Genomic DNA, 25,596 nt, shown 5'->3' on the forward strand with positions numbered 1-25,596 from the left:
TTTCCTATTTATCCAGAGTTTATGTTGTGATGAATGGACGGACGTGTCTGTGTGTACAGTACATACTATGTTGTAGTTTGTCCCTGTCTGACTCTGTACCTGTGTAATTTATGTAATGAACAGATAAAGTACAAGGAGTCTGTGGGTCAAGGCACAGCCATACCAGACCCCCCTGATGTGAAGAGGGTCAAAGAAACCCAGAAGAATATCAGCTTGGTAGAGGATCAGACCTGCTGTGACCCTTATTTATCCCCCTAAAATCATTCCTCAGAATGCCCTCTGACCTCTTACACTTGTCTAAAACTCTAAAAAAACTTTACCTTTTGTGTTTTCAGTCCTGTTATTTTCTCCTCCATCCTAACTGAGTTTCATAAATCACCCCCTTTTACCAGCTTTGGTTTATGATGTGATTTTTAGATCTTGAACACTACATGGGATTTTTCTTTTTCATGATGACTAATCACATCTAAAACCATTTTGTATCATCCATTTTGAAAAAGAAGAACCTGTATATTTCACAAACTTACTTTTTGCCATGCACCCAACTACCCCTGAAATTCCTGAAAACATTTTGTCTATCTAAAGTGAACACTGTGATGAATGGACGGACGTGTCTGTGTGTACAGTACATACTATGTTGTAGTTTGTCCCTGTCTGACTCTGTACCTGTGTAATTTATGTAATGAACAGATAAAGTACAAGGAGTCTGTGGGTCAAGGCACAGCCATACCAGACCCCCCTGATGTGAAGAGGGTCAAAGAAACCCAGAAGAATATCAGCTTGGTAGAGGATCAGACCTGCAGTGACCCTTATTTATCCCCTAAAATCATTCCTCAGAATGCCCTCTGACCTCTTACACTTGTCTAAAACTCTAGTAAACCTAGTTCTCCTTTTCCCTCCTCCATCCTAACTAAGCTCCATGGATCACTCCTTTTTGCCAGCTTTGGTTGATGACTGAGACTCTGAGAGTCCTGTATAATTATTTCCTCTCATGATAATTCAGTGCATCAAACCCCTCAGCTGTTAAACTAAATGAAACATTATTCCTTTTGGAAAAAAAAGTATATTTACATGTTTCCAATGTGCCCAACTACTATTAACATACATCACACTCAGTTCTAACCTTTTATGGTCAGATGTTTTAAACTGTATGTTGTGATGAATGGATGGACGTGTCTGTGTGTACAGTACATACTATGTTGTAGTTTGTCCCTGTCTGACTCTGTACCTGTGTAATTTATGTAATGAACAGATAAAGTACAAGGAGTCTGTGGGTCAAGGCACAGCCATACCAGACCCCCCTGATGTGAAGAGGGTCAAAGAAACCCAGAAGAATATCAGCTTGGTAGAGGATCAGACCTGCAGTGACCCTTATTTATCCCCCTAAAATCATTCCTCAGAATGCCCTCTGACCTCTTACACTTGTCTAAAACTCTAGTAAACCTAGTTCTCCTTTTCCCTCCTCCATCCTAACTAAGCTCCATGGATCACTCCTTTTTGCCAGCTTTGGTTGATGACTGAGACTTTGAGAGTCCTGTATAATTATTTCCTCTCATGATAATTCAGTGCATCAAACCCCTCAGCTGTTAAACTAAATGAAGTATCAACCGTTTTGGAAAAAAAGCATATTTAATGTACTTATTGCCAACATACCCAACTACCACTGACATATGTCATTCTTGGTTTTTTATAACTTCATATTTCCTATTTATCCAGAGTTTATGTTGTGATGAATGGACGGACGTGTCTGTGTGTACAGTACATACTATGTTGTAGTTTGTCCCTGTCTGACTCTGTACCTGTGTAATTTATGTAATGAACAGATAAAGTACAAGGAGTCTGTGGGTCAAGGCACAGCCATACCAGACCCCCCTGATGTGAAGAGGGTCAAAGAAACCCAGAAGAATATCAGCTTGGTAGAGGATCAGACCTGCTGTGACCCTTATTTATCCCCCTAAAATCATTCCTCAGAATGCCCTCTGACCTCTTACACTTGGCTAAAACTCTAAAAAAAACTTTACCTTTTGTGTTTTCAGTCCTGTTATTTTCTCCTCCATCCTAACTGAGTTTCATAAATCACCCCCTTTTACCAGCTTTGGTTTATGATGTGATTTTTAGATCTTGAACACTACATAGGATTTTTCTCTTTCATTATGACTAATCACGTCTAAAACCATTTTGAATCATCCATTTTGAAAAAGAAGAACCCGTATATTTCACAAACTTACTTTTTGTTATGCACCCAACTACCCCTGAAATTCCTGAAAACTGATATGAATAATAGCCTTTTATTGTCTGTTTATCTAAAGTGAACACTGTGATGAATGGATGGACGTGTCTGTGTGTACAGTACATACTATGTTGTAGTTTGTCCCTGTCTGACTCTGTACCTGTGTAATTTATGTAATGAACAGATAAAGTACAAGGAGTCTGTGGGTCAAGGCACAGCCATACCAGACCCCCCTGATGTGAAGAGGGTCAAAGAAACCCAGAAGAATATCAGCTTGGTAGAGGATCAGACCTGCAGTGACCCTTATTTATCCCCTAAAATCATTCCTCAGAATGCCCTCTGACCTCTTACACTTGTCTAAAACTCTAGTAAACCTAGTTCTCCTTTTCCCTCCTCCATCCTAACTAAGCTCCATAAATCATTCAGCTTTATCAGACTTGGTTGATGACTTGATTTTGAATTTACAATGACATAGAAACATAATTTTCCTCCATTTTTCCCTTAAACTTAGTTGCATTTTCCTAATTTCCCTTCTTTAGTTTTTTGGCTTTTTCTACCCTTCTAAATTTAAAACTAACCTGCCTTTCGGTGTATTGTCACTGTATTTGACTTTTTTGTGCTGTCTCATTCAAAGCGTCAATACAAAGAAAGTGTGGGACAAGGTACTTCAGTATCAGAGACCCCAGAGATGGAGAGAGTCAAACGCAATCAGCAAAATATTAGCACGGTATTCCTCTGAGTGACCCTGTTCCCTGTGCTGTACATTCATCTGCCTTCATCCGCTCCTCTATCTCGCACTTAATTTCCTCAAACACAATGCCATAACAACTTTTCTGAGCTTCCATCAGTTGTGTAGATGTTCAAGCTTTTGTGCTTGTCACACCAAACCCCCTCTAACATAATCTGCTTCTTCATTTCGCAGGAAAAAGGTCTGTGTTTTAATTCCATGTTCCATGTCTGCTGTGATTTTTGGTGCTGTGCTATGTCTTCATATTTTGTCTTCCTGCAATTGTCTCTGATTGACCTACTCTTCAACTTTCTCCTCTAATCTCTCTGCAAAAAAAACCCAAACTGTTGGGTAGATAAAATACAGGGACTCTCTGGGTCGAGCCACAGCTATACCGGACCTCCCTGAAGTGAAGCGGGTCAAAGAAACCCAGAAGCACATCAGCTCGGTAGTGGAATGAACCCGAACCACGTGTGCCCCTAACTGTTGAGAGTAGACAGTAGTGCTCATCAATAATGCCCATCATAATTTGCTAACCCCGCCCCCTTTCTGCTATCATCTAATGTTCTCATCACCTCTTGCTGATCTCCATCCACGACACAGACTGCAGTCTCCTGAGCTCCAGCCCTGCCATCGTCGCCACTTTGACCCTAATGCAGCCTTAAGCTAACCTATGCATTTCTTTTTTCTTTTCTATTTCTTTTCTATCCATCTTTAATCCTCAACTATCAACCCCTTCAAGCAGAGTGAAATCCTCTACTTTGGCCTGTGATGCTCCCCAAGAGCCCCCTCCTATTTACACTGTTCTCTAACCCGCAGCCCGGCTTTCTTCATATAAAGCGCCTGCGTGCTGCTGAGTTAATTTCCACTTCGCAGCAAATGACAAGCTAAACCTCCTGCTGAAGTGTGAGGAGTGTGTTTGTTTCTGCAGTAGAGATCCTGGATGTTTGACAGGTGCTACCAGGATGAGTCACTCTATAGGACAAATTTCTCAGACTGTATAATATATTCTAAAAGCAACAAATTACATATTAACTAAACATATTCTCACATCTCTGAGATTAATTCATTTAGGAAATTTCCTGCAACTTGCTTTTCCCATATCTTGTAAGAGTTGAGGTCAATCCAAGTCTATGAAACCAGTCCTATAGGTGTGTGGTCTGTGGATGGTCCAGTGTGTCTGATTTGCCCCTTGGGGCACTGTGTTTCTGTTCTGTAGGTGTTGTATAAAGACATCTCAGCCAAAGGAACTCCTGTGGTGTATACTCCAGAGATGGAGCGAGTCAAAAGGAACCAAGAAAACATTAGCTCGGTACCCTCAAGAACCTTAAGACGTGTTCTACTTTTACCCCACGTTAACCCTTTTCTAACTGACTTGTCTCCTGGCTCTGGTTAATTGTATTAATTCTCCCCACTGCACTTTCTTTCTTAAATGTGATTAATGCCACCAGCTGTGGTGTGTCTGCACACATCACGACCGCTAACCCCTCCTGTTTGTGAAACTGCTCCACTCCGTCTTGTTCCCCTGCTGGCCTCCCACTGAAGATTGGGATGTAATCATATTTCATTTAATACTTCGAGCTCTTAATAAAATATTCCCTGCTAATTCAATTGTCTGAAATCCCAGTCGTGCCCCAGCTTCTTCTGCCAGTAGTTCTTTGTGTCCTCTTATCATTTAGTCTCTTTGCCACACCCTTTGTGCTGTGGATGCTAACAGCTACTGTATGATGGCCTCAGGTTTCAAACACTTCAGGTGCTCACTGTGTTCTCACTGTCCACTCTAGGTGCTGTATTCAGACAGTTTCCGTAAGCAGGTCCAGGGCAAAGCCGCCTTCGTTCTGGACACACCTGAGATGAGGCGTGTCAGGGAGACCCAGCGCATCATTTCCGGAGTAAGATTTTGGTGTTTATTCAAATGTTTTCACATCTTAAGTTTTATATCTACTCCAGGCAGTTCATTTCTCCACCACAAGCAAATCCCATAAAAACACCAAAACCAAAAGTCAACCCCAGCCCCAAACCCATTTCCTCTTGGTGAAGATTTAAATCTTTAAAAATTACAAATATGTACTTTTATTTCTAATAAAAGTGTTCACTTTAAGGTTTAACTCCAAACGACAGTAGTTTAGATAACCTGTCTGTTCTTTTGGCTGGTAAAAACCTGAGCCTGTTGTGAATGACTTTAGTGAGCACAGTCTAACTGATTTCACTTACTGTGGCTGATCTACGCTCTCCAGGTGAGATACCATGAGGACTTTGAGAAGTCCAAGGGCAGCTTCACTCCCATCACCTCTGACCTGGTGACAGAACGCGTGAAGAGGATCACCCAAGACTTCAGCGACATCAGCTACCGTGGCATCCAGAGACGTGTGGTGGAGATGGAGAGGAGACGTGCCCTGGAGCATGACCAGGAGACCACCACTGGTACTGATACAAGCAGGCACAGTCATTAGTGTCAGGCAAATAAGAATGTGAATATGAATTATAATAAGTTTGAACTGTAAAGACATGGTGTCCTCCACCAAATGTCCTCAGCAACAGGTTTTACCTTCTTAAAGAACTTTTAAAAAACAGGCTCATGTAGGTGCTTTTCCTTCATAAAAGCAATTTAATCTCAAAGCTGAAATAAATTTACAATGAGCTTTCAAAGATCAAGAAGATTGTTTCACAAATTCTGTGTTCCTCAGACTTCTCTAACCATTTGGACAAACTGTTCCATTACTACATGGTGAAATAGTTTTTCTGACCCACTGTCCACATCGTCCCCATGTGTCATTAAATTAACCTCAGACTTTTTCAAAATTCACCAAGCATTTGTCTGTGTACAATTTCATACACAGCTTATGCCACAGACTGAGATTGGTCACCTAGACTTAGTAAGTGCTGTACCAGTCCTGTGTTTGACTCTGTGCCCTCAGACCTGCGTGTGTGGCGTACAAACCCCGGCTCTGTGTTTGACTATGACCCTGCTGAGGACAACATCCAGTCCAGGAGTCTGCACATGATGTCAGGTGAGATGAGAGACTCCAAATGATCACATCATAGCCCTGAAAAAACTAGATCAGATTTAGTTATGTTTCAGATTAATAAGTGATATTTTGTTTATCCATATAATGTTGTGGTAAATTTTAGATTATAATCTGACTGCATTTTAAATAACATCTCAAACCATATGATTTTTTTTTTTTTTTTTTTTTTTTTTTTTAAATTTCTGGCAGAAAAAAATATCTGTGTTTAATCAGTAGTAGCTCCACTACTCTAGGGTGGCAGGGGTTTAGCAGCTCTTTTTATCTGACGCCCTTCTCTCAGTACAAGCCCAGCGTCGCAGCAAGGAGCACTCTCGCTCCACCAGTGCTTTGAGCGGCGTGGCTGATGAGAAATCCGAGCTGTCCCAGGATGCTGACCACCACTTGTCCCTCTACAGCAACGGCTTCATTGCCACCTCTTCAGGTAATGATCCATAATCACACCAAACTTAGACGGTATATTTTATGATGTGAATATTTGACCAAACATCAGACTGTGTGTTATCTTTGTTTGTGCTGTTTTTCCACCTGCAGGATACCAGCATGCTAAGACTGTGGAGCTTCAGGTGAGGTCATCATCAGTTGCCACCCAGCAAACCACAGTCTCTTCCATCCCCTCACACCCCTCTACCACTGGAGTAAGTAACACACATTCACATCAACACACACACACACACACACACAGCCCCTGGAAAACTTTCTTTTGCTGACATTGAACTTCTCATTCCTGCAACTAAAAAAAACATCTGACATTGTAACATTTAACCAGCTGATCTCTGGGACTAAATTCTAAATATACCTTTGTGTATTTGCATTATGAATTTCCTCCGATAGTGTTATCTCATAGTGCAAAGAGGTTGCTGTAATTTGCTAAGCTGCAGAACTGCTTTAGACCAGAGTATGACTGAATAATCTATCATCAGGTTCTGCAGCTTTGTTATGTTGCCAATCCAAAATTGGGCAATCAGTGTTCAGAAGAGAGGTTTAGTAAACAGGCAGCTCATTACATTATTTTATGGCTCAGAGAGTTAAAATAAAGGGGAAAGTCTCAGAGGGAAGATTATGTCTGATTTGTCCAGAGCCTCAAGAGTTGTGCTTATGCATTTTGATGTGTTTGTCAAATTATTTAAAGATAGAATATTGTGAAGTGTATTATTTTGTTATTCATAAAGGTTCAGAGCTTTTTCGAATAAACTCTTGCACTTCCTCCACACCTTTACACACACTGACTCTGGCTTTATTTTCTGCAGAAAACTGTGCGTGCCATGTATGACTACGGTGCAGCCGACAATGATGAGGTGTCCTTCAAGGACGGCGATGTCATTGTTAACGTGCAGTCCATTGACGAGGGCTGGATGTATGGTACTGTGCAGCGCACCGGCAAGACCGGTATGCTGCCAGCCAACTATGTTGAAGCAATTTAAAGACGAGGCCCGCCCATCGTCCCTACGGAGTGGGTGAGACACATCCACAGGGAAAACTGATTGGTCTTCCTGTGATCACAACCGTGGCTTAGTGCAATGTGTAGCTTAGTTACCTGTAGCTCTGTAACTGTATCTGAATTGTGTTTTACTTCTTGTTGGCAAGTCTGTTATCATTCATATGCTGCTGCCCCTGTTGCCTGTGGATGTGACATAAACACCTTGACAAATATTTCTGATTATGCATACTGCTCTACTATGAGTGACAGAGCCTTTAAAACTGAAAAGCAAGACTCACTAGAATACATCCTGACCCATTATTTTGTAAATTTCAAAAATATTTAATATATATAAAACATGTTGTTGTCTGAGATGTACCAAGAGATTATTTTCTCTTAAAAACAATTATGCCTCTAAAGGAAATTCAATGGAGAAGAAAGGAAATGGTTAAAATCATGAACCCTATGAGAAGTCAGTTACCATCTACCTCCTCCATGATTAAACCACTCCTGAAGTGTTGTATGAGACAAGCCTCAGTCTTCCCTCCTTTATACTGAAGGCTGCCCACTAGTAGAATGTGTGTTTTGTTTCTTCCGGTTATTTAGGTGCTGGGGTAAGGCACGTCCTCTACCTTTAATCAGTAGTTAATAAAGCACACAAAGCTCCTGCAGCACTCTGCCTCCTTCTGTTCATTCTCAACTTTTGGTGTGTTCTTTCATGCACGTTCTGGCTGTGTAGCATTTAACGACTAGGAGAGTTTCCCCTGAATTTATCAGATCTATTGTCTTGAGTTACTGGTTTGAAGTTTAAATAGGAATTTTATGCTATTGCTATCTAATAGTACCCAATACTCCTGACATTACAAGTGGTAATGACTGTGGCAGTCTCTACTGGGTCTCTATTGATTTCTGGATGCTTGTGTGAATCTGTTTACAGCTTTGAACACTGAGCCTTAACCTTCAAGGATCAGATTAACAGTTTTATTTTCTAGCCTTGTTTCAGTTCTCTGGTGCCATGCTGAGCCAGTCCCAGCTTTGTAGGTGTGACTAAGGATAGAGACGTCATCTTACTGTACAAGAGACAGAAAAATGGCCACAGAGAGTAGAAAACACTAGTGACGTCTTTTATAACCTTTCACCAGTGTGTCTGCCACTGATTATTTCCCAGTATTGCGTAAACATTTAAAAAAGTATTTTATTCCAGGTGTGTGCATAGGAAAATATTTAAAATGAAAGAAGCACAAGTTATAAAATCAATTTTAAAAATTCTAGATTTGTTAATGCTGCACCACTGTTAGGATGACTTTTTAATAAGGCTGCCTTTATAAAGAGCTCATATCAGGAGTTACTAGATCTGTTATATACTTTTGGTATATCTGGGTGAAAATGCATTCATTAATAACTAATTCACAATGAACATCATGTCTGTTGTTGCGTTGTCTCCTTAACATGTATGTTAAGGCTCACCAGAGAGAAGGTGAATGGCTTATAACTGATCGGTAAAGCATTAGTGAGACATTTATTGACCTTTAATAAAGTCGTTAGTCACAACACTTTATAAAGAGCGTCTTATTACAAAGTGGTATTACATATCATATTATTCAGCCACAGCACAGTGACATAAGAGAGCAATAATTATAATTTAAGGCCAATAGGACAAATTCAAGGTATCTGTTGACGTTTGTTACCAAGATTTAGTGCTTAAACTTTTTAAAACTCTTTTATAGCTCACGATGTTGTGGAAAAAATTCAGGCCACAGTTGGTCAGGGAGTCACAGGCTCTTGTGTTGCAAGAAACGAGTCCTGCCGGTGTGGCTGCAGTTCCTACAGTCATACTTCAGATGTAGTAAACGTCACAGATAACTTTAAGGCTCTTTAGCTCTCTGCTTGGCTTCAGAAGTTGAAGCTGGTGCATTCTTTCACATTCTGTCAAATGATACTGATAAAGTGGTGTTCTTCATTTGAAATTTGTCTTGTGGCTCAGAGTCCACTGTTCACATTTGAGTCACCTGGTCCTTTGCTGCATTGTGAGCAAACCCGCTCTCTGGTGATACTGCTTCTCCTTGGCTGCAGCAATCTTTGCAGACAGATCCACTGGCTTCTCAAAGAAGTTCACCAGCACCTGTTCAGTCAGCAGCGACGCCAGGATCTGAGCGTAGCTGACCGTCCACTCCTTCTCTGCCACCGAGCTCCCGTCTCCTCTGCTGGCATCAACTCCAGCGTCTCCAGGAGTCACCTGCTTTTGGCTGGCGGCCTCCGACCCCAGGCTGTGTCCGCGGTGGCCCACCTCGCCGATCTGCAGCACAAGACTGGTAACTTTTGCGATGGCCTGGAAAAGGTCGTTCTCATCTGGGTCACCATGGAACATGCTGTAGAGCGTTTTACAGAACTGGATAAACTCCCACTGTGGAGCAGAGCAGATGGGTATTTATAGCAGTGTTTCATTAGACTTTATGTATGTAATTATTATGCAGTTCTACAACAGTGAAACAATGACTGGACAATTTCAAAGTCATTTTCAGGCAAAATGTCAGATATTCTTTCTTTGCAGCATTTTAAATATAGTGATTTGCCCCTTTTCACTGCAGTCTCTCACAGCACTAACATACAGTGCCTACAAAAACAATTCACCTCCCTGGACCTCTTATCAGCATCTGCTTCAACAGAAAAAAATAAAATAAAATCTTATCCTGCGACTCTAGTTCAGCATGTCTCCAGTACCTGGTTCATGGGAGGCAGAGGTTTCTCCACATCTTTCTCCTTTTCTTTGGCCAAATCCTGCAGCATCTGTTTCAGCTGCTCCTGATAATCTTTCACTTCACTTTCAACACCTGGAACAGTCACCACAGTCACAGGTCAGCCAGAAAAGATGAACCTAGCAAAATACATTGAACGTTGCTTGTGTTTTGTCTTTTTATAGGTGTTTTGCCAGTGTCTTTGGACTCACCAGAGGGCAGGTTAACACAGAGGGGTCTGTTTGTAGACAGCAGGGGGCTCTTCATCAGAGAGGGGTCATCCTCACTTTCTGTCAGAGCTGCAGGCAGAAACACATACAGAGTAAAGTTAATCAATCACTGACGACCCTGCAGCTTCAACCTCCGAATGACTTTCATAGAATAACTAACCTGGTGGGATGTGAAGGCGATACAGCAATCTTACTTTCTCATTCAGCTCTTCACAGTACAAAGTGTCTGAGAAAAAAGAAGAGTTAAAGTAATAAGTTCTTCTTATTTAGTGTCATCAGCATCACAGAGACAGTTCTGTGGCCTTTCAGTGTCTTTCCTTGCATCACCTACCCAGCCAGCTGGCAAACTCTCTGAAGCTGACCAGGTTGTCACAGTCCTGGTCCATCAGAGTGAAGGTGCGGTTGGCCACCGTGTCTGTGGACTGGTCCGAGCCGCCGGGCCACGGCACCAGCAGCCCATACAGGCTCTTAAACTGGGGCCGGTCCAGCCGGTACTGCCGCTCCATGAAGGAGTGAGACAAATCGCTGTAACACCATGCTGCCGCCTCTGCTGCTGCTGCGGAGCTGCTGTCACCCCAGTACAGGCTGATGAAGTGCTCTGTCTGCAAGGGGAGGATGGGGAGAGAACGATTATCTGATCAATGAAATAGTCCAGTTTCCTTAGGCCTTAAATTCCTGATATCAGGGCTGGTAACTTTGAGGAAAAAGTACTGATTAAATGGAAGAGATAAAAAAACAACATACCTTGAAGAGGTCATAGACAGCAGCCAAATCTTCTGCAGAGATGGAAACATCTGGAATCACCAATCTCAGCTGACACAAAGGGAAAAACACAGCAGTTATGACTTGAAGGACGTGTAGTAAAAACAAAAGTTTAATCTTCCATTTTTCTTTTCAGTAGCTTCAGAGACATTTCTGTTCTCACAGCGTTTTCTTTGATCATGTCTTCATGAGCCTGTAGCACCTGGACTCTGTGTCGACACCGAAGCCTCTCGATCTGCTGCACTGTCAGATCTCCGAATTTCTGACCAGAGGAAAAACAAAAAGAGAAAACAATGAGCAGATAACAGACAATGAACATTCTCAACTAATTCTCAAGACTCACCACCTCACTCATTTATTGATAGGGATGTCTTATTTGCCTTGAAATAGGAAACTGCTGAAATAACCACATAAAATATGCAGAAACAATACTGTGTGTGTCTCACCTCATAGGAGTCGTTGATGAGGTCAGTGATGTTTGTGTGTCTCACAGCAGGAATATCAGTGTCACTGCTGCTGGTCTCCTCTGCAGCAGGAGGGGAGGACGGAGGACAACTGGACTCTTCATTTCCAACCTGGTCCAAAAAACTGCGAAGCACAGATCAGTCATCACATTCTCTTATTTTACATGTTTCATTTTCAGACACAAAACCAAAACCATTTACTCTGCACATTCCTGTAAACGTCTGCAGCATTTTTGTAATTATTTACATGGATTCCCGTTTTTGATCTCATACACGTTTTGTTTAAAAGACAAGTCAACCAGCTCTAAAAAAAAAAAAAAAAAAATCATATATGCATGTTTTATAAAATTTAATCAAATCCACCTTGTGAGAATCATTAGTGCCTGTCCATCATCGGTGCTGGCAGACAGGTGTGCAGCGTTGGCGTCCAGCACAGCCAGACCCAGCTGGAAGATGGCTTTGATCCCATGGAAGAAGAAGCAGTCGACCACACAGACGGCGCTGTGGAAGGGCAGGACGCTGAGGAAGAGGGTGAGGAACCACGAGAGGGAGACAGAGGAGAGGGCGGAGAGGTCGGGAACGTGTTCGGCCAGTTCTGGCAAACGCTCACTGATCAGCTCCTCAAACACAGACTGGTCCACCTGAGCTCCTGCGGGAGGAAATAATGGAGTCAGTGACCCCACCAGGATCAGCGCTATGATAACAAATGGTATGTTCATGTACTTTCAATACTTTTGAACTAGCTGTTTTTCATGTTTTGACCACTGGATGGCAGCAAAAGCTGGACATTCAGTCTGATGACACTTAACCCTGTCACTACCTGCTTGTTTAAAAAAATAAGGTTCTTTAGATTTTATAATTCTCACATTATGGACGAATACACCCAAAGGACAAAAAAAATCATTATTTGAACTTACTATAGGTTACTGACCATGTTCCCACAGCCTGACACATACTGTGTTATGGAACTACACTGTCATCCAAAAAGTAAACACAACAAAAGTCATATTGTTGCATTGAGACATACTGTACTACACAAAGTATTTCACTGCAGAGGTTTTTAAGAGGATAAAACTCAACATTGATGTTTTTTGTTGGGGTTCGGTGTAAGAAAAAATAATTCCAGCCTCATCTTTTAAGGGTCGAATTCTGAGAAGACAATGATTGCTGTTGCAGACACTGACGGACGGTTGGATATTAAAAGGAAGAGGAAATTACTTCAGACACACCTTTCAAGTCATAAAAAAGCAGCTTCACAAACACAGGAAATAAGACCTTATTTCAGCGGCTAAAAATAAGCCCTTGGGGATGGGATGTTCTGGAGCTTAGACAAAACAACGAAAACATATAAACAAAAGTTCAAATGTAAATGGTCCTGGTTGAATGAATTCAATAATATGTGAGCTTCTAAACAAGGAACGGCTGCATTAAGTGGAGCGAACACAAAAATAGAATCTAAAAACACTTCACTGCTTTTTCTTCCTCTCACCTATGACCCTGCGGTTGAAGTAGTTGGGCAGCATCCTCTCACAAACAGCCACCAGCAGCCAGAAAGCTTCTTCTTCTTTAGCATAGAGCAGCAGCACTGACGCCAGGATGTTCATGGACTGGACGGACAGAGAACAGAAGATTAGTAAACACAAATGAAGGCTCACAGGCCTGGAGTAGACGTATTATATACGTATTCATTATTTGTTTCTTTACTCTCTTTAATAATAACGTTCTGTCTCATGAATGTTTTCCATTTACAGTGTCCATGTTACTTTAAGAGGTACGAGCAGTGTATCGCCTAAAAGTTAAGCAGAGCAGCAGCAGGACTTCATTCAGTATAAACCCATTAGTACTGTTGTGGTGCTGTTCGTATGCCAACCTGACAGTATCCGATCTTTGGGTTGCGATGGGCGTAGGCAGTGAGGACGCGCCTGAGTGCTGCGATGCCGGTGGGGTTTTGGAAAGCGGGATGGTCCGGTAGAGATCGGTGTAGGTCCCGCTCGATCTCCTCGGTGGCCAGGTTGTTGTGGCCCATTGACTGCTGTACCATGCTGATGTAGTAGCCCTGATGAGACTCGAGGTCTGAGGATGCATCTGCCCAAACCACAAGCAGAGGAACTGTAAATTAGCATGTGCTGCTTTTCAAAGCAGAAGACGGCTAGATCTCAATTTCTCTGTTTAGAAATGCTAAACATCCCCTCACAGAAATAGGAACACCAGAGAAAAAGATTCAGGAACATACACTCCATATTCCAGGAAAGAGACATAGAGAAACAGAGAACATTGACTTGATTAGGATGGTGACATATGTACAGTAAATACATGAGGACATCATTAGTCATTAGTCTTTTGCTGCGCAAAATTAAATCCTTTTTTATTCCAGGTTCTGTTTCAGTTCCACTAGAGGTACTAGTCATGAGTTTCACTCTGTACTCTAACAGCCTGCACTTCATGGCGGTTGGTGTTGCTGCTGCTGTTCTTACACAGAGAAGTGAGACTGAGCAGAGGAAGTGGTGGTAAACCAAAATAAACACTGGCAGAGTTTGGTTCTGACTGACAAGGTCCAGAAGAGGAGTTCACACACACATATGCTGCTGTCTTTGTGAGGACCCAGTGATAACAACAGGCACAGGAGCACACAGGATTTTAAATCCATGCTTCCTGCATCTGTTAATGTTCTCACTGACTTGAAGAAATGAGAGCTGGTCAAATTGCTGCTCTGCACAAAAAAGTCTAAAAATTGGTCCTCATACACGTCGACGCCCTATAATTTCAGCCACCATCCGTTTGACGTTTTCTAGCTCTCTTACCAGAAAGTGTCATCCACAGCTCCCCTCGCAGTGACTCCGGTATCCCCATGGCAATGAGCCTTTGGATCTTCTCCGTGCGAAACATGTGGACGCCACGACCGAACTCAGAGAAATGATCCTCCCACAGCCGCTCCTTCACCTGCTCCATGTTCTGACACAGATTCAAAGAAAACTGTGTAACACTCACTGTAACACTAGAGTTCACTTTTTATAATCGGCCTCAATCGATGCCTCACCTTGTTGCCATTGGTTCCTGGTTGGTTTTGGTGGAAGGCTGTCATCAGAGCCTCGCTGTTGACGGTGTTACGCAGAACCTGCTCCTCTATCTCTTCCTCATCAGAACACCCGGTGTCGTAGTAGAAGGTGTAGTACGGTGTTGGGGACCTCTGAGGGAAATAAAACATCACCGGGTTCTACATGAGCGGTAAGTTACTTAAACATTTCAAGCTTCACAGTTTGACTTCATGACCTTCAGGCCCATGTGTCCACTCGTGTAACTGTAAATACTGTAATAACATAAATCCCACAGGTAAAACTGAAGAAATGTTAACCCTGTTTTGCAGCTTATAATCAGGAGCAGTTAGCCTTCGTCCTCTTTTAGTGGCCGCTCAGCTTTAAACTTCAAGAGGCCTGGATCACTACCACACACCTCTTTTCCCAGTCACTGTGCTCATGTACTTTATTGCTTAAACATTTTATGTCGCTCCATAAAATCCATTCGAAATCTTCTGGGTGAAATTAACATCAAGTCGATGGGCAGTTACAGTTGTGCTCATAAATGTGCATATCCCTGGCACAATGTGAGAAACACTGACCATTTTAAAAATATACGAGATCACACAGAAAACTTTTCTTCATAAGGAAAGTGATCAGATAGCGTCTTTAGAAATTGCGGTTTGCACTATGACTTTAAAGAGGCAAATTGTTCCAGGGGCATGTTAACGAGCACAACTGTACTGAATTATAGCAGCACTCAAACATCACATGTACCGTACTCCTGCTGCCCTTCCTGCTACGGAACATGGACCATTTCCACTGCAGGGCTCTGAGTCTGGAGTTTAGTCTCTCCACCAGCTCGTCTCTGTCCTGCAGCTCGATCAGCTGGAAAGCCTTCTTAGTCCGGATGCTCACTATGATGGGGTTGGGAAGAGGGCTGGTGCTCTCTGCTTTTTCTATGGACAACACCTGATGAAGAAAGGGAAGGAAGCAAAGCCTGAAAATGCACCATATGGATAAGAATTAGGCACAAGGTGCAGAGTGGCACCTGCTCTATCCGAAGACATTAATGTTGGGGCAGAAGATCAAAACATTCAGTGAGAGAGAGAAAATCTCTAAAAACCAAAGAAAATTGCTGCATAAATAATATAGCTGAGTTCTACAGGAAATGCACAGGAATAAATGAGACCATGGAGATTAAAGAGGATGTGGAGGAGCAGAGGGGGAATTATTCCTTATTCATAGTAACAGATTAGAAACGTATAATCACTTCCGCCAAGCTAAACACAAGGCTTCAGCAGAAAACAGAGGAAATAAAAGATTAAACTGCAGCAGTGGAAGAAAGACACAACACATACATCCTCATTGTTAATGACCAGACTGGGCATCTGGCTGCAAATCTCCACTTTTCAGAGCTAAAATAAGTAAACAGGGCAATAACAATGATGCCAGAATAAAATGTACAGTTGTAGCTTTTTGTTTTTAGGGGGTTTTTTCAGATGCATTTGCTTGTGAAACAAAAAATCTATTCTACTTGACTGATTATTAACACTGACGGTTTTTCTTACAGTCTGTGTTTGTCTCTGAGGTTAAAGTGTTACTTTCAAATCCTGACATCTTCATTTAAATCACAAAGTGGTCACGGGTCACTGGAGAGTCAGAATTTCAAAACGGACAGACGTCTCCTTTAACAGAGCAAACACAGAGCTAAGTGTCACTTGCATCACTGCAGCAAATATCGTTCCCCTCTACACAGTAACGTGTTAATGTGTAAACATTAACAACCACTCAAACCGGTCCATGTGTTACTCTTTAACCCACTGTGAACTGAATAAACACAGACTCACCTAAAGATACATGACCAGGGCTCATAGAAAACACAGGCCTGTACAGAAACTCAGACAAAGAGCCATGAATGAAATCAATGAACAGTTAATGTAAATGTGCCAGTGGCTTTTGTATTAGTGGAGGTAAGGAAACATAAAACTATAATGCCAATATTGCTTCATTAGACCTTCTTTGGTAACAGTGTGCAGGCTCGGCCCATTAGCCTTCAGTCCTCCTTTCATAAAGTCTATAATGGCTCACAGCTAATCATGTACGCAGTATTATTATGTTCCACTAAAGACTGATATTCATTCGGGTCACGTTGATGCTTTAGTCTCCACAGATTTCCCAGTTTTCTCAAAACAAAAACAAAAAAAAACTGTAAACTCCTTGAAACTCTGCACTGTGCTCGTGGTGAACGGACTGATAAAGTCGGTACCGTACCTCTGAGAGGGGTATGAGCAGGATGCAGTTGCCTTCGTCTCGGCTGGAGAAACACAGGTAGCTGTCGGTGGTGTATAGAGTCCCGGCTGTATGGCAGCGTGCATGAGGTGTCCACACCGAACAGGAAACCACCTCGTGGAGTCTTTCTCCCCGAGGCAGCCGAAACAGAGCCAGGACATACTCCCTTAATGCCTGTTCCTCCAGGATCCTGGAGAGAGGAGATGATAGGGTGTGGGGGAGAGAGTCCACTTATAAAAGAGTTGTGAAACAGTTTAGTCACATCACCTGTGCTGTCTGAATTACACAGCATCAGCTCTGTGTACCTAATAAACTGCGAAGTGAGTGTGTATGAACACAGAGGGAAGTCAGGCCCTGAGCCCTGTGGAAACATAATGACCTCCTTCAGTAGGAGCCAAAGTCGAGTTTGAGCCTTGAGGAAGCGAGTTCAGTTTCACACAGAGATATTTTGTCGTTGTTGTCTTTCTGTACTCTGTGACCCTAATCCCCAAGAGTTCCTCCCTGAACAGGCCCACCAGTCCGGCCAAGATCAGATGAAAGAATCCACAAAGATTAGCTCCTGTGCAGGCACTGAGAAGGATCTGCTCTAAGTAGTGGTGGTGGTTATTGATAGTTACTACATGAACTGTCCTTCATTTGTCTCACTCTATTTCTTTCTACATTCAATTTGTTGGTCTTGTTACTTCTGTATTTTCAGTTTCAGGAGACCATTTCACCTGCATGTTGTTTTTTTTCTTTTCTGTCCTCTTCTTCATTTCCTCCTACCCATGCACTTTTTATTTCTTCCCTTTTTCAGGCTTGTGCACGCTCAGGTCCCACGTAACTACTGGTAATACCAAAATACATGTGCTGTTCACAGGAACAAAAAGAAATCACACTCTGTTTCCTGCTCTACTGTCCATTCACAATTCTGTGCCACAATTCTGTGACATCCTGTTGGTTTTGAGCTTTTTACATAGACAGAAATAAGTAGCCGTGCGTATCATCGTGGTGTTTAAGAAAGAAAGATATGCACACAAAGTTTATACAGTCAAGAAAAGTCAAGTTTGTTGCAAAACGCTTGACAGAAAACTTGATACTCAAAAATAAAATGACTATAAATATGTCTTAAACCTTAATCTTAAATCTCAGTTACATCTAAAACATCATTTTTACATTAAAACATTCTTAAGCTGCTTCTTTGTTTCTTCAGAACTACTTTTTTAATGGTCCAATAGCTTCGGAAACCACCTCCTTCGACATTAGGGTGAGTTGTCAGACCATTTCTGTAACTTTTTGACACCCACACCCACATCACACCACCAACAGCCAGCTGTGCAGAATTTAGAAAGAGAACCAGGGTTGGAACTTCTCACTTGAGAACATTTATTTCCTTCTTTACTGTCCTTCATTAGCAAATCAGACTGGTTTTTCAAGAGTCGTCTGAAAAGTGAAATCTGCTGAAACAAACTTTAACTAGGTTGTCCTTATGACAACCAGTACCAGAAGCAGCACTGACCTCTTGGTGATGCGTGTGGGCTGCTGCAGGACTCGGTCCAGCTCCAGGCCTTCGCTGTCCAGCAGCCGTCTCACTGAAATGTCAGCCAGCTGACCTATGACCAGGAATGCCTCTTCCAGGTTCAGGAACATGGAGAATTCCCTCTGCCGCAGCCGTGTGCTGACCCTGATGGCTTCCGTCATCAGACCGGTGGAGACCCGCTCCAACCGTGTTACCTCAGCCCAGGGAATCACAAACTTGACTGGAGGCGATAAAAGAGAATATAATGTTGAGTCCGAACGCAAACCCTGATGTTCAGCAAAACACTAGTTTCATAGTTTCTCAAGTGAAACAAGGATTGTTTAGAACAGAAGAGAGTGGATTATTCTGCAGGAGTAGTTTGCTGTTCTATTTTAATCTGCAACTAAAATACAAGCATCTGTTTGTTAATGTTCCAAAATTTACATTGACAGTATACATTAATTAACTGGGGGCATTGACTCCCTGACAATGATCAGTCTTGGTTTGAGAGTCAGAGCGTCATGTCTACAGACCTTCCTTCCCCAGCAGGAAGGAGTAGAAGGCCACGTGGTTGATGCTGAGGTAGAGGAAGCCCTGTCGTGGCACCCGGCCCTTCCAGCAGCAGCAGGAGTAGTATGTCACCAGCTTCTCTGAAGATGGGAGGCCAAAGTGCAGCTCGAACTTCAGCAGCGCCTCCCTAAACTTCTCCGGATCATCCTCCTGGGCGGCCTGGCGGCTCCGTACTTCCTCTGCAATAAGACCCTACAAAGCAGGGAGCTTGCACTTATTACTTCAAAGCAATGTACATGGACTGGCATCATCACAGGCATGAGACTCTACATCTTCATCATCATCATAATGTGTCCTAAAACCAAATGCTTTAAGTCAGCATTGACAGGCTTCACACCTTGACTTTTCCTTTGACAAAGCTGGCAACATCCTCCTTGTTCTCAAACACAGACAGAGAGTGCAGCAGGTTGTGGACCAGCCAGTCCCAGTGCTTGTTCACCTCCTCTATGGCAGCTCCTGAAGACACAAAAACCAAATGGAGGGACTTTAACAGAGGCATCTGATGAGCAGGATGAAGCTGCAGAAATACAGAGATCTTCCTGGATAAAGGCAGACCCTGGTTAGGAAAGCACACAGACGCATCACCGAAGTATCAGAGTTGAACTGATAATACAAGAGAACCAGACTGAAGACAGCCAGAAGAAAGGTGGACACTTGATGGTTCAGCTCACCGCTGGCAATGACCCAGCTGATCTGGGAGCCGGGAACCTGGAGGAGGATGCGAAAGGGCGTCACCCTGGCATTGGAGTCCAGCACTGTGTCCAGCGCTCCCACCAGCAGACCTGCAGAGATGACCACACCATCGAACAGGTGATCCCTTTGTCATTACAGTGTAGAAAATGTAGTTTTTATGCATTTAATATTAAACCTACAGCACAATAACATGTACAAAAAAACCCCACTGTGTTCACTGTAGGTCATCATCACATGGTTACAAACACTGTCATATTTCAATGCACATTAACTCCAGCGACTGGCTTGGACGTCGGCCATATAAACACGAGAGCCGCTGATGCAGCAATGGAAACTTTTCTATTACCATCCATCCAGAGGCACAGCAGGCAGCAGAGTGGGGGGAACTAACCTTATTACAGTTTAGATGAATCTCATTTAAAAACTGGAGGACCTCAGTATGTAATCAGGCAGGTAACAAACTCCAGGCTCTTCGGTGCACAACTAAAACAGTCAATCAGTTCCATTTTAATCCTAAGGACCAGCAGGAAATCAGTTTAGAGGAGGCTCAGTAGTGATACAGCTACAGCTGCAATCATCTCCACAGATGTTCAGAAGAATAAAATTGAGCCCTGAGTGCCGATAATTTTCAGTGACTTCATGCATTTCAATCACCAAGCGAACAGAAACAGACTGAGAACACACAGATCCTCACTCCCTAAACACACTGAAGCTCTGTCTCAACAGGCTGCTGTCATCATGTTTTCATCTTCCTCACCCACATGCTTTTCCAAAAACAGCTCTTTCAGGGGTACTTTGCTTCTACTCCTCCCTCGGTGAAAAAACACACTGAGCCTGTTCATATATAAAAGAGGTTGTAGCTTCTGTTTTGGAAATGTCCATCACGAAACTTTGACTCTGAGCTACCAAACAAATCTATTAGGTGTGAACACCTCAATAATACCAATGAGTTGAAAAAAAAAAAATTCACAAATTAAAATAGTTCTATATAAGTAAACTTAAAACGATGTAATCTTGATTTTTAGACTTCTACATACAAGTGCAGAGAAACTGTCAGGTTTGAAGTTATTCATGCAGCTTTACTTTGAGCTGTTAAGAGTATTTTGACTTTCTAAGGCAACAGTCAGATAAACCCAGCCTACCACAGCCAAGTACAGCCCTGCATTTCAAAGTTATGACTGGGCAAGATGAGGGTAGTGAGGGTAGTCAGGGTAGTGTGTGTGTGTGTGTGTGTGTGTGTGTGTGTGTGTGTGTGTGTGTGTGTGTGTGTGTGTGTGTGTGTGTGTCTAGCAGTACCTTACACTAGAACAATACACACATATAACAAATGAGACATAAAAAGAAGATGATGAGGAAGTGGTGTCAGTTCTTCTACATACTGTGGCCAGGGAGGACAACAATTTTAACTCAACAGTTTCAGGTTTGTCAGCTGTAAAACCTGCACTGAAACTGTCTCAAGCAGCTGAAAGCAGAAACTAACCCTATGAGAACTCTCAGTTGGCTGTTTATGCTGTGGATCACGCTAAAACCAAAGCCTGGTCTCAGTGATATAAATATTGCAAACAAAATAATACAAACAACTGTCAATGTGACACAGTATGATTCAACAACACCACACACTTCATCTTTCAACATGAAACTCAACACTGAACATTTATTGCAGGTCGGCTGTATAACACTGCAGTAGCTTTAGCAAAGTGTGCTGAATGATCTGCCAACTGAGTGTTTTGACGCTACTCTACTTTTAGATATTAACCTTTTTGGTAATTTTACTTCATGAAATGCTGGAAATATTAGCACCAAACATAATCTGTCAGAAAAACATCTTATAGCTGATAAAATGATAAGTTCATCCTGTTGGATCCTAAGCAGGTGTAGAGTTAAAGTCACCTCAAGCAGACAGGCAGCGCTGGCTCTCAGCCAAAGGTAAAACCACATCTTAGAGTGAAAATCAAGCTTCCTGAAGCTGTGAACCAGGCAGCTGGGCAACACAAAACCATCCGTCTGTCACCACAAAGCCCAGAAGAGGTTTACACTGGTAACTTTCAGAAAAGGGAGTCAATATGAACAGCCGCCTTTCTCTGTGAAGAGCCACACTGTGGGAGAATACTGCTGTGGAGACATGAAGGCCAGAGTCAACCTTTAAAACCAACACAGATATCTGCCTTCACATCTGTCTGTTTTTCCTTGAGCGGCTCTGTGTTAGAGCATTACACTGGCAGTAATGGGGTAAACTCAGAAACATTAAACACAAGCAGTAAGTTGCTTTCTGCTTCAGAGATCTGCTTAGAAATAAAACTAGAGACTGAGATGGAGGGCCTGATGAGCTGCAGATGTTTCGTTGCCCAGCCCTTCTCTGAAATCTTGCTGGAAGTATGTAATCGCTGCTGAGATAGTGTTTGGATTTCAGTTTCTGCTTCACGTTAAAGAGTGGAAAGATTAAAACAAATACTGCAGCTCTGCTCTGTGTTGTTTCCTCCGCCTGTGTGGCAGGAATGTCATCCTGAAGGTCATTTAATTAGTAAACGTAAAAACAACATGACAACAGGACCTGACCCTTCACCCTTCTTGCTATGGGAACAGCACTAACAAACACATGCGCTCAGTAAAAACCCAGCCAGGAAGTTCCCACTATTCTGACCCCGTTTGTCCAAAGAGAAGATGAAAAAGAACAAATGAGACGCCAGATGAACTGTTCTCCTGGTTTACTGATATGAAATCTCACTCATCACATACAGCTACTATGCAAACAAACCAGTGTGTCAGTAAATCCTGTGGCACAGATAGATAATGCAGAGGAAGCGCGACAGAGGAAAGAGCAAACAGGCTGAGCTGTAACAGTGGTGGGAAGCCGCCAGACTGGATGCATGCGGTGGAAATTTGTATATTAATCAGTGAACACTGGGACGGAACCTGTTCTGCAGCGTGAAAAATATAAGTCAGTCCGTTGTTTTGTTTGATCACCTGTACAAAAGATTTTGAACTACCAAACAGAAAAAAAACAGAGAATTTAGATGCTGGAACCAGAGAACGTCAAACATCTATTAAACCATCAAACTATATTTTTAGCTGCCGAACGCAACTGAGGACTTTCTGTAAAAAGTCTGACTTCGGTGACCCAGAAACACCTCTGAGCTAACGCACTTCTCTCTGAGGAATAAAGACAAGAACAAAAACCCACCACTATAAGTAAAACCAAGTGTATCCTGGATAGTACACATTAATAAAGCTGTTTATTCCCCGTGTCTATTTCTAGTAGAGAGATAGATACTTTATTCTTTATATTTAGAATAGATAGATATTTATTTTTATTATTATTATTTATTATATATACTATATTACTTTATTTATTAGTAGGTGGGGTAAAGACAGAAACCCCCGCTTCTTCTTCTTCTTCTTCTTCTTCTAATCTTGGTGTTAGACCTGTGTGAAATTCTCCTTTACAGGAAGTGAGAAACTTTTGCTATTGCACAAAAGGCTGTTGCAGAATTCTGGTCTGGACACAACTGAGTCCCATAGCTGGACTCTGGAGTATGAAATGGGTTTAGGGCCAGTCCTGTGTTCACCCGCCATATTTATAAGGTTAGTTTCAGTTGTAGTAAACAAACGATCTGGATCAGTGAACCCTGTGACTGGAAAAGTCCAGTAGTTCACTGGATTCTGGTTCAGCAGATTCTGGGACACCCCTCTGACACACACCCCTGGACTTCCCCGTGTTTACCTGATCCTGCCTGCTGGTGCTTTGTAGCCTTTCCTGTGTTGTTCCTGTTGTTGTTCGTTGTTTACCTGTTATCCAGACACTTTGATTTCTCTGGCATCTCTGATGATGTCGTTGTTTACCTGCGCTCCGAGTCTGTGGCCTCTTGCTCGTTCGTTGTTTTTATTGTGTGGCAGTTGTTTTTGTTTACCTGTGATCCTGCCCGTGGGCTCCCCGTGGCCTCTCCTCCTCTGCAGGAGAAAGAAGTCGTTGCTCCTCTCGGTCACCCAGAGCTTCAGAGCGTTTTTCAGCAAAACTTCCTCCGGTTTCAGCCACATTTCTTCCAGCAGGGAGTGACCACCGGAGGAAGCCCTCCACCGTCTCAGCGTCTGCGGCGATATGTGAAGTTTTCTGCGGCTGTCCTCCGGATCGGGACCGGCCTGATGGCCCCTACAGAGGCGGATTTTCCGGTTTTTCCATGATTATCCTGCGCTCCCGGCAGCTGCAGGTTTCAGACTTCTTCGGGTCTGCTCCTTCACGTCCGATTTGCAGCAGCTGTACACACCAGCCAAAGCTCGTCCATTTAAAACAATGGCTCACTCTGAGCCTGAATCCGTTACCCGCAGCTTTATTTGAGGATCTGACACCAAGAAATAAAGTAGTAGAGAAATTATTATTTTCGAGTATATAATATGAAATAAATTTAAATCTGTTTTATCGCTATTGATAGAAATCGTCTATTTGTAACTTTGATATTTGTTGGTTTCTCTTTCATTTTGTTATTGTGTGACAAGAATTCAATCACTGCACCGCGTTTAGCCTTTTGTCAATATATGTCCATCATTGTGAGTGAGTTTAACAGTAGAATCACAAGCTGAAAAGTAAAGTTCAAGTACAGTATAATTCAATATTCAAAGCGACTAATATCCAATTTCCCTCACTAATAATCCATTTAACTCACTGGATCGTACTGACATATGGATATTTACCAGTAATAATAAGTTAATTACATTTCATGTTCTTGAAAAACAGGGACGGAGTGAGAGCTCTTCGTCTTCTTTTTCTCATTTCTCCAGCTTTCGCTTTCGCCAGTTCCTGCAGACACCCACAGGCCGCCCTCTGATTGGCTGCTCAGTTTGCAATGTGTCCAGGTGGTCAGTACGATGACTGCCATAAAGGCCTATTATAATTCATTCATATGAAAAGGTATGACATATCCCGTTAATTTCTGCTGCTGAAGGCACAAAATCCACAGTCCTTTTATAAAAACTGTTTGTTCGAAGCTCATGTGAGTCAGTCTGAGTTAGGCAAATCAAGAGTGTGTCTGCCAAAGTTAACCTAAAATCTCTAGTTCACAAAGACCTCTATGTAGCAGCCTGTTGTCTTCCCTCAGCAGCTCAGCTGATAACAACATGCAAATTTTGTTGCAGTGGTAAAATGGGCATCTGCTTTATAATAAATATGAATCTATGCTTCAAAGCGACACATGCAACAAAAGAAGTAAATGTGATAAGATTAGACAGTTTTTTATTAAAACCAGGTGCCAAAATGAACACTGCTGGTGACGGCATATTATAATGTGAGGAGATATCATCTCATTCCTATGCATCATAATATCTTTTTCCTAACAGGGTTAATTTTGGCACCTGGTTTTGGTTTAATTTTAGCTTATATTCAGTCTTTTATTAGAAATGCATATATGCTGGGCTAGGTCTTAGTTAAATGTGTGTTTCTATTCACAGGGTTTTATTTTAAAAGGGGGAATGCTTTGAAAATAGTGTGTGTACTTGCACGTCTTTGTGAGCACCATTTTGAGCATATTCCTATCAAAGTGAGACATTTTGACATTTTTCCTGTCCTCAATTTTTCAGACTCCTGTTTGAGTGTTAAGACTTGGTTTTAGGGTTAGGGGTAGAATAGGGACATCAAACATTGGTAAAGCAGGTTTAGGTTTAGGTTGGGGTTGTGTTTCAGCTTGTGATTCTGTAGAAAAACCAGCCCACAGTCTGTGTGTGTGTGTGTGTGTGTGTGTGTGTGTGTGTGTGTGTGTGTGTGTGTGGGGACACCTGTTTCTCCAGCTCCCACTCCTTATATGGTCATATTGAGCTGCAAAGGAAGTTGGTGTCACATTTATTATTGTCCCACGCTCAGCTCAAAGGCGATGTTCCTCGCATTTTTAGACAAGAATTGCCAATCTATAGCGCAATTTAAAAAACTACAGCTACATTTGTGTTATAT

General features: G+C 42.3%; 2 protein-coding genes across 14 annotated transcripts in view; one reads left to right on the forward strand and one right to left on the reverse strand.

Moving 5' to 3' along the window:
* neb (nebulin) overlaps nt 1-8,077 on the forward strand; it is a 58,897-nt gene extending 50,820 nt beyond the window's left edge. For 8 of the 13 annotated variants that reach the window (XM_026294586.2, XM_026294587.2, XM_026294591.2 and 5 more), the window contains 9 exons: nt 2,865-2,957; nt 3,313-3,405; nt 4,177-4,269; nt 4,742-4,849; nt 5,195-5,381; nt 5,876-5,968; nt 6,267-6,407; nt 6,518-6,621; nt 7,234-8,077. In XM_026294586.2, the coding sequence (XP_026150371.1) occupies nt 2,865-2,957; nt 3,313-3,405; nt 4,177-4,269; nt 4,742-4,849; nt 5,195-5,381; nt 5,876-5,968; nt 6,267-6,407; nt 6,518-6,621; nt 7,234-7,407 (1,086 nt within the window). In that variant the 3' untranslated portion in view covers nt 7,408-8,077. Of the gene's footprint in view, nt 1-123; nt 1,609-2,864; nt 2,958-3,312; nt 3,406-4,176; nt 4,270-4,741; nt 4,850-5,194; nt 5,382-5,875; nt 5,969-6,266; nt 6,408-6,517; nt 6,622-7,233 lie in introns of those variants that run through there. The other 5 variants (XM_026294594.2, XM_026294595.2, XM_026294597.2 and 2 more) reach the window with 3 other exon arrangements.
* An 826-nt stretch (nt 8,078-8,903) lies between these two features.
* tbc1d8 (TBC1 domain family member 8) lies at nt 8,904-23,928 on the reverse strand. The gene is made up of 20 exons (XM_026294600.2): nt 23,570-23,928; nt 19,640-19,750; nt 19,306-19,424; nt 18,932-19,160; nt 18,399-18,639; nt 16,883-17,090; nt 15,386-15,580; nt 14,632-14,781; nt 14,396-14,546; nt 13,465-13,679; nt 13,084-13,201; nt 11,958-12,243; nt 11,577-11,718; nt 11,294-11,392; nt 11,113-11,181; nt 10,700-10,970; nt 10,529-10,594; nt 10,351-10,437; nt 10,125-10,234; nt 8,904-9,807 (listed from the first exon to the last, which is right to left on the reverse strand). The coding sequence occupies exons 1-20, from the start codon at nt 23,694-23,696 to the stop codon at nt 9,409-9,411; spliced, it is 3,393 nt and encodes a 1,130-aa protein (XP_026150385.1). The 5' UTR covers nt 23,697-23,928; the 3' UTR covers nt 8,904-9,408.
* Nucleotides 23,929-25,596: the final 1,668 nt, after the last annotated feature.

Source organism: Mastacembelus armatus, chromosome 21 (assembly GCF_900324485.2).
Source record: "Mastacembelus armatus chromosome 21, fMasArm1.2, whole genome shotgun sequence".
In the NCBI taxonomy this organism is placed as follows: domain Eukaryota; kingdom Metazoa; phylum Chordata; class Actinopteri; order Synbranchiformes; family Mastacembelidae; genus Mastacembelus; species Mastacembelus armatus.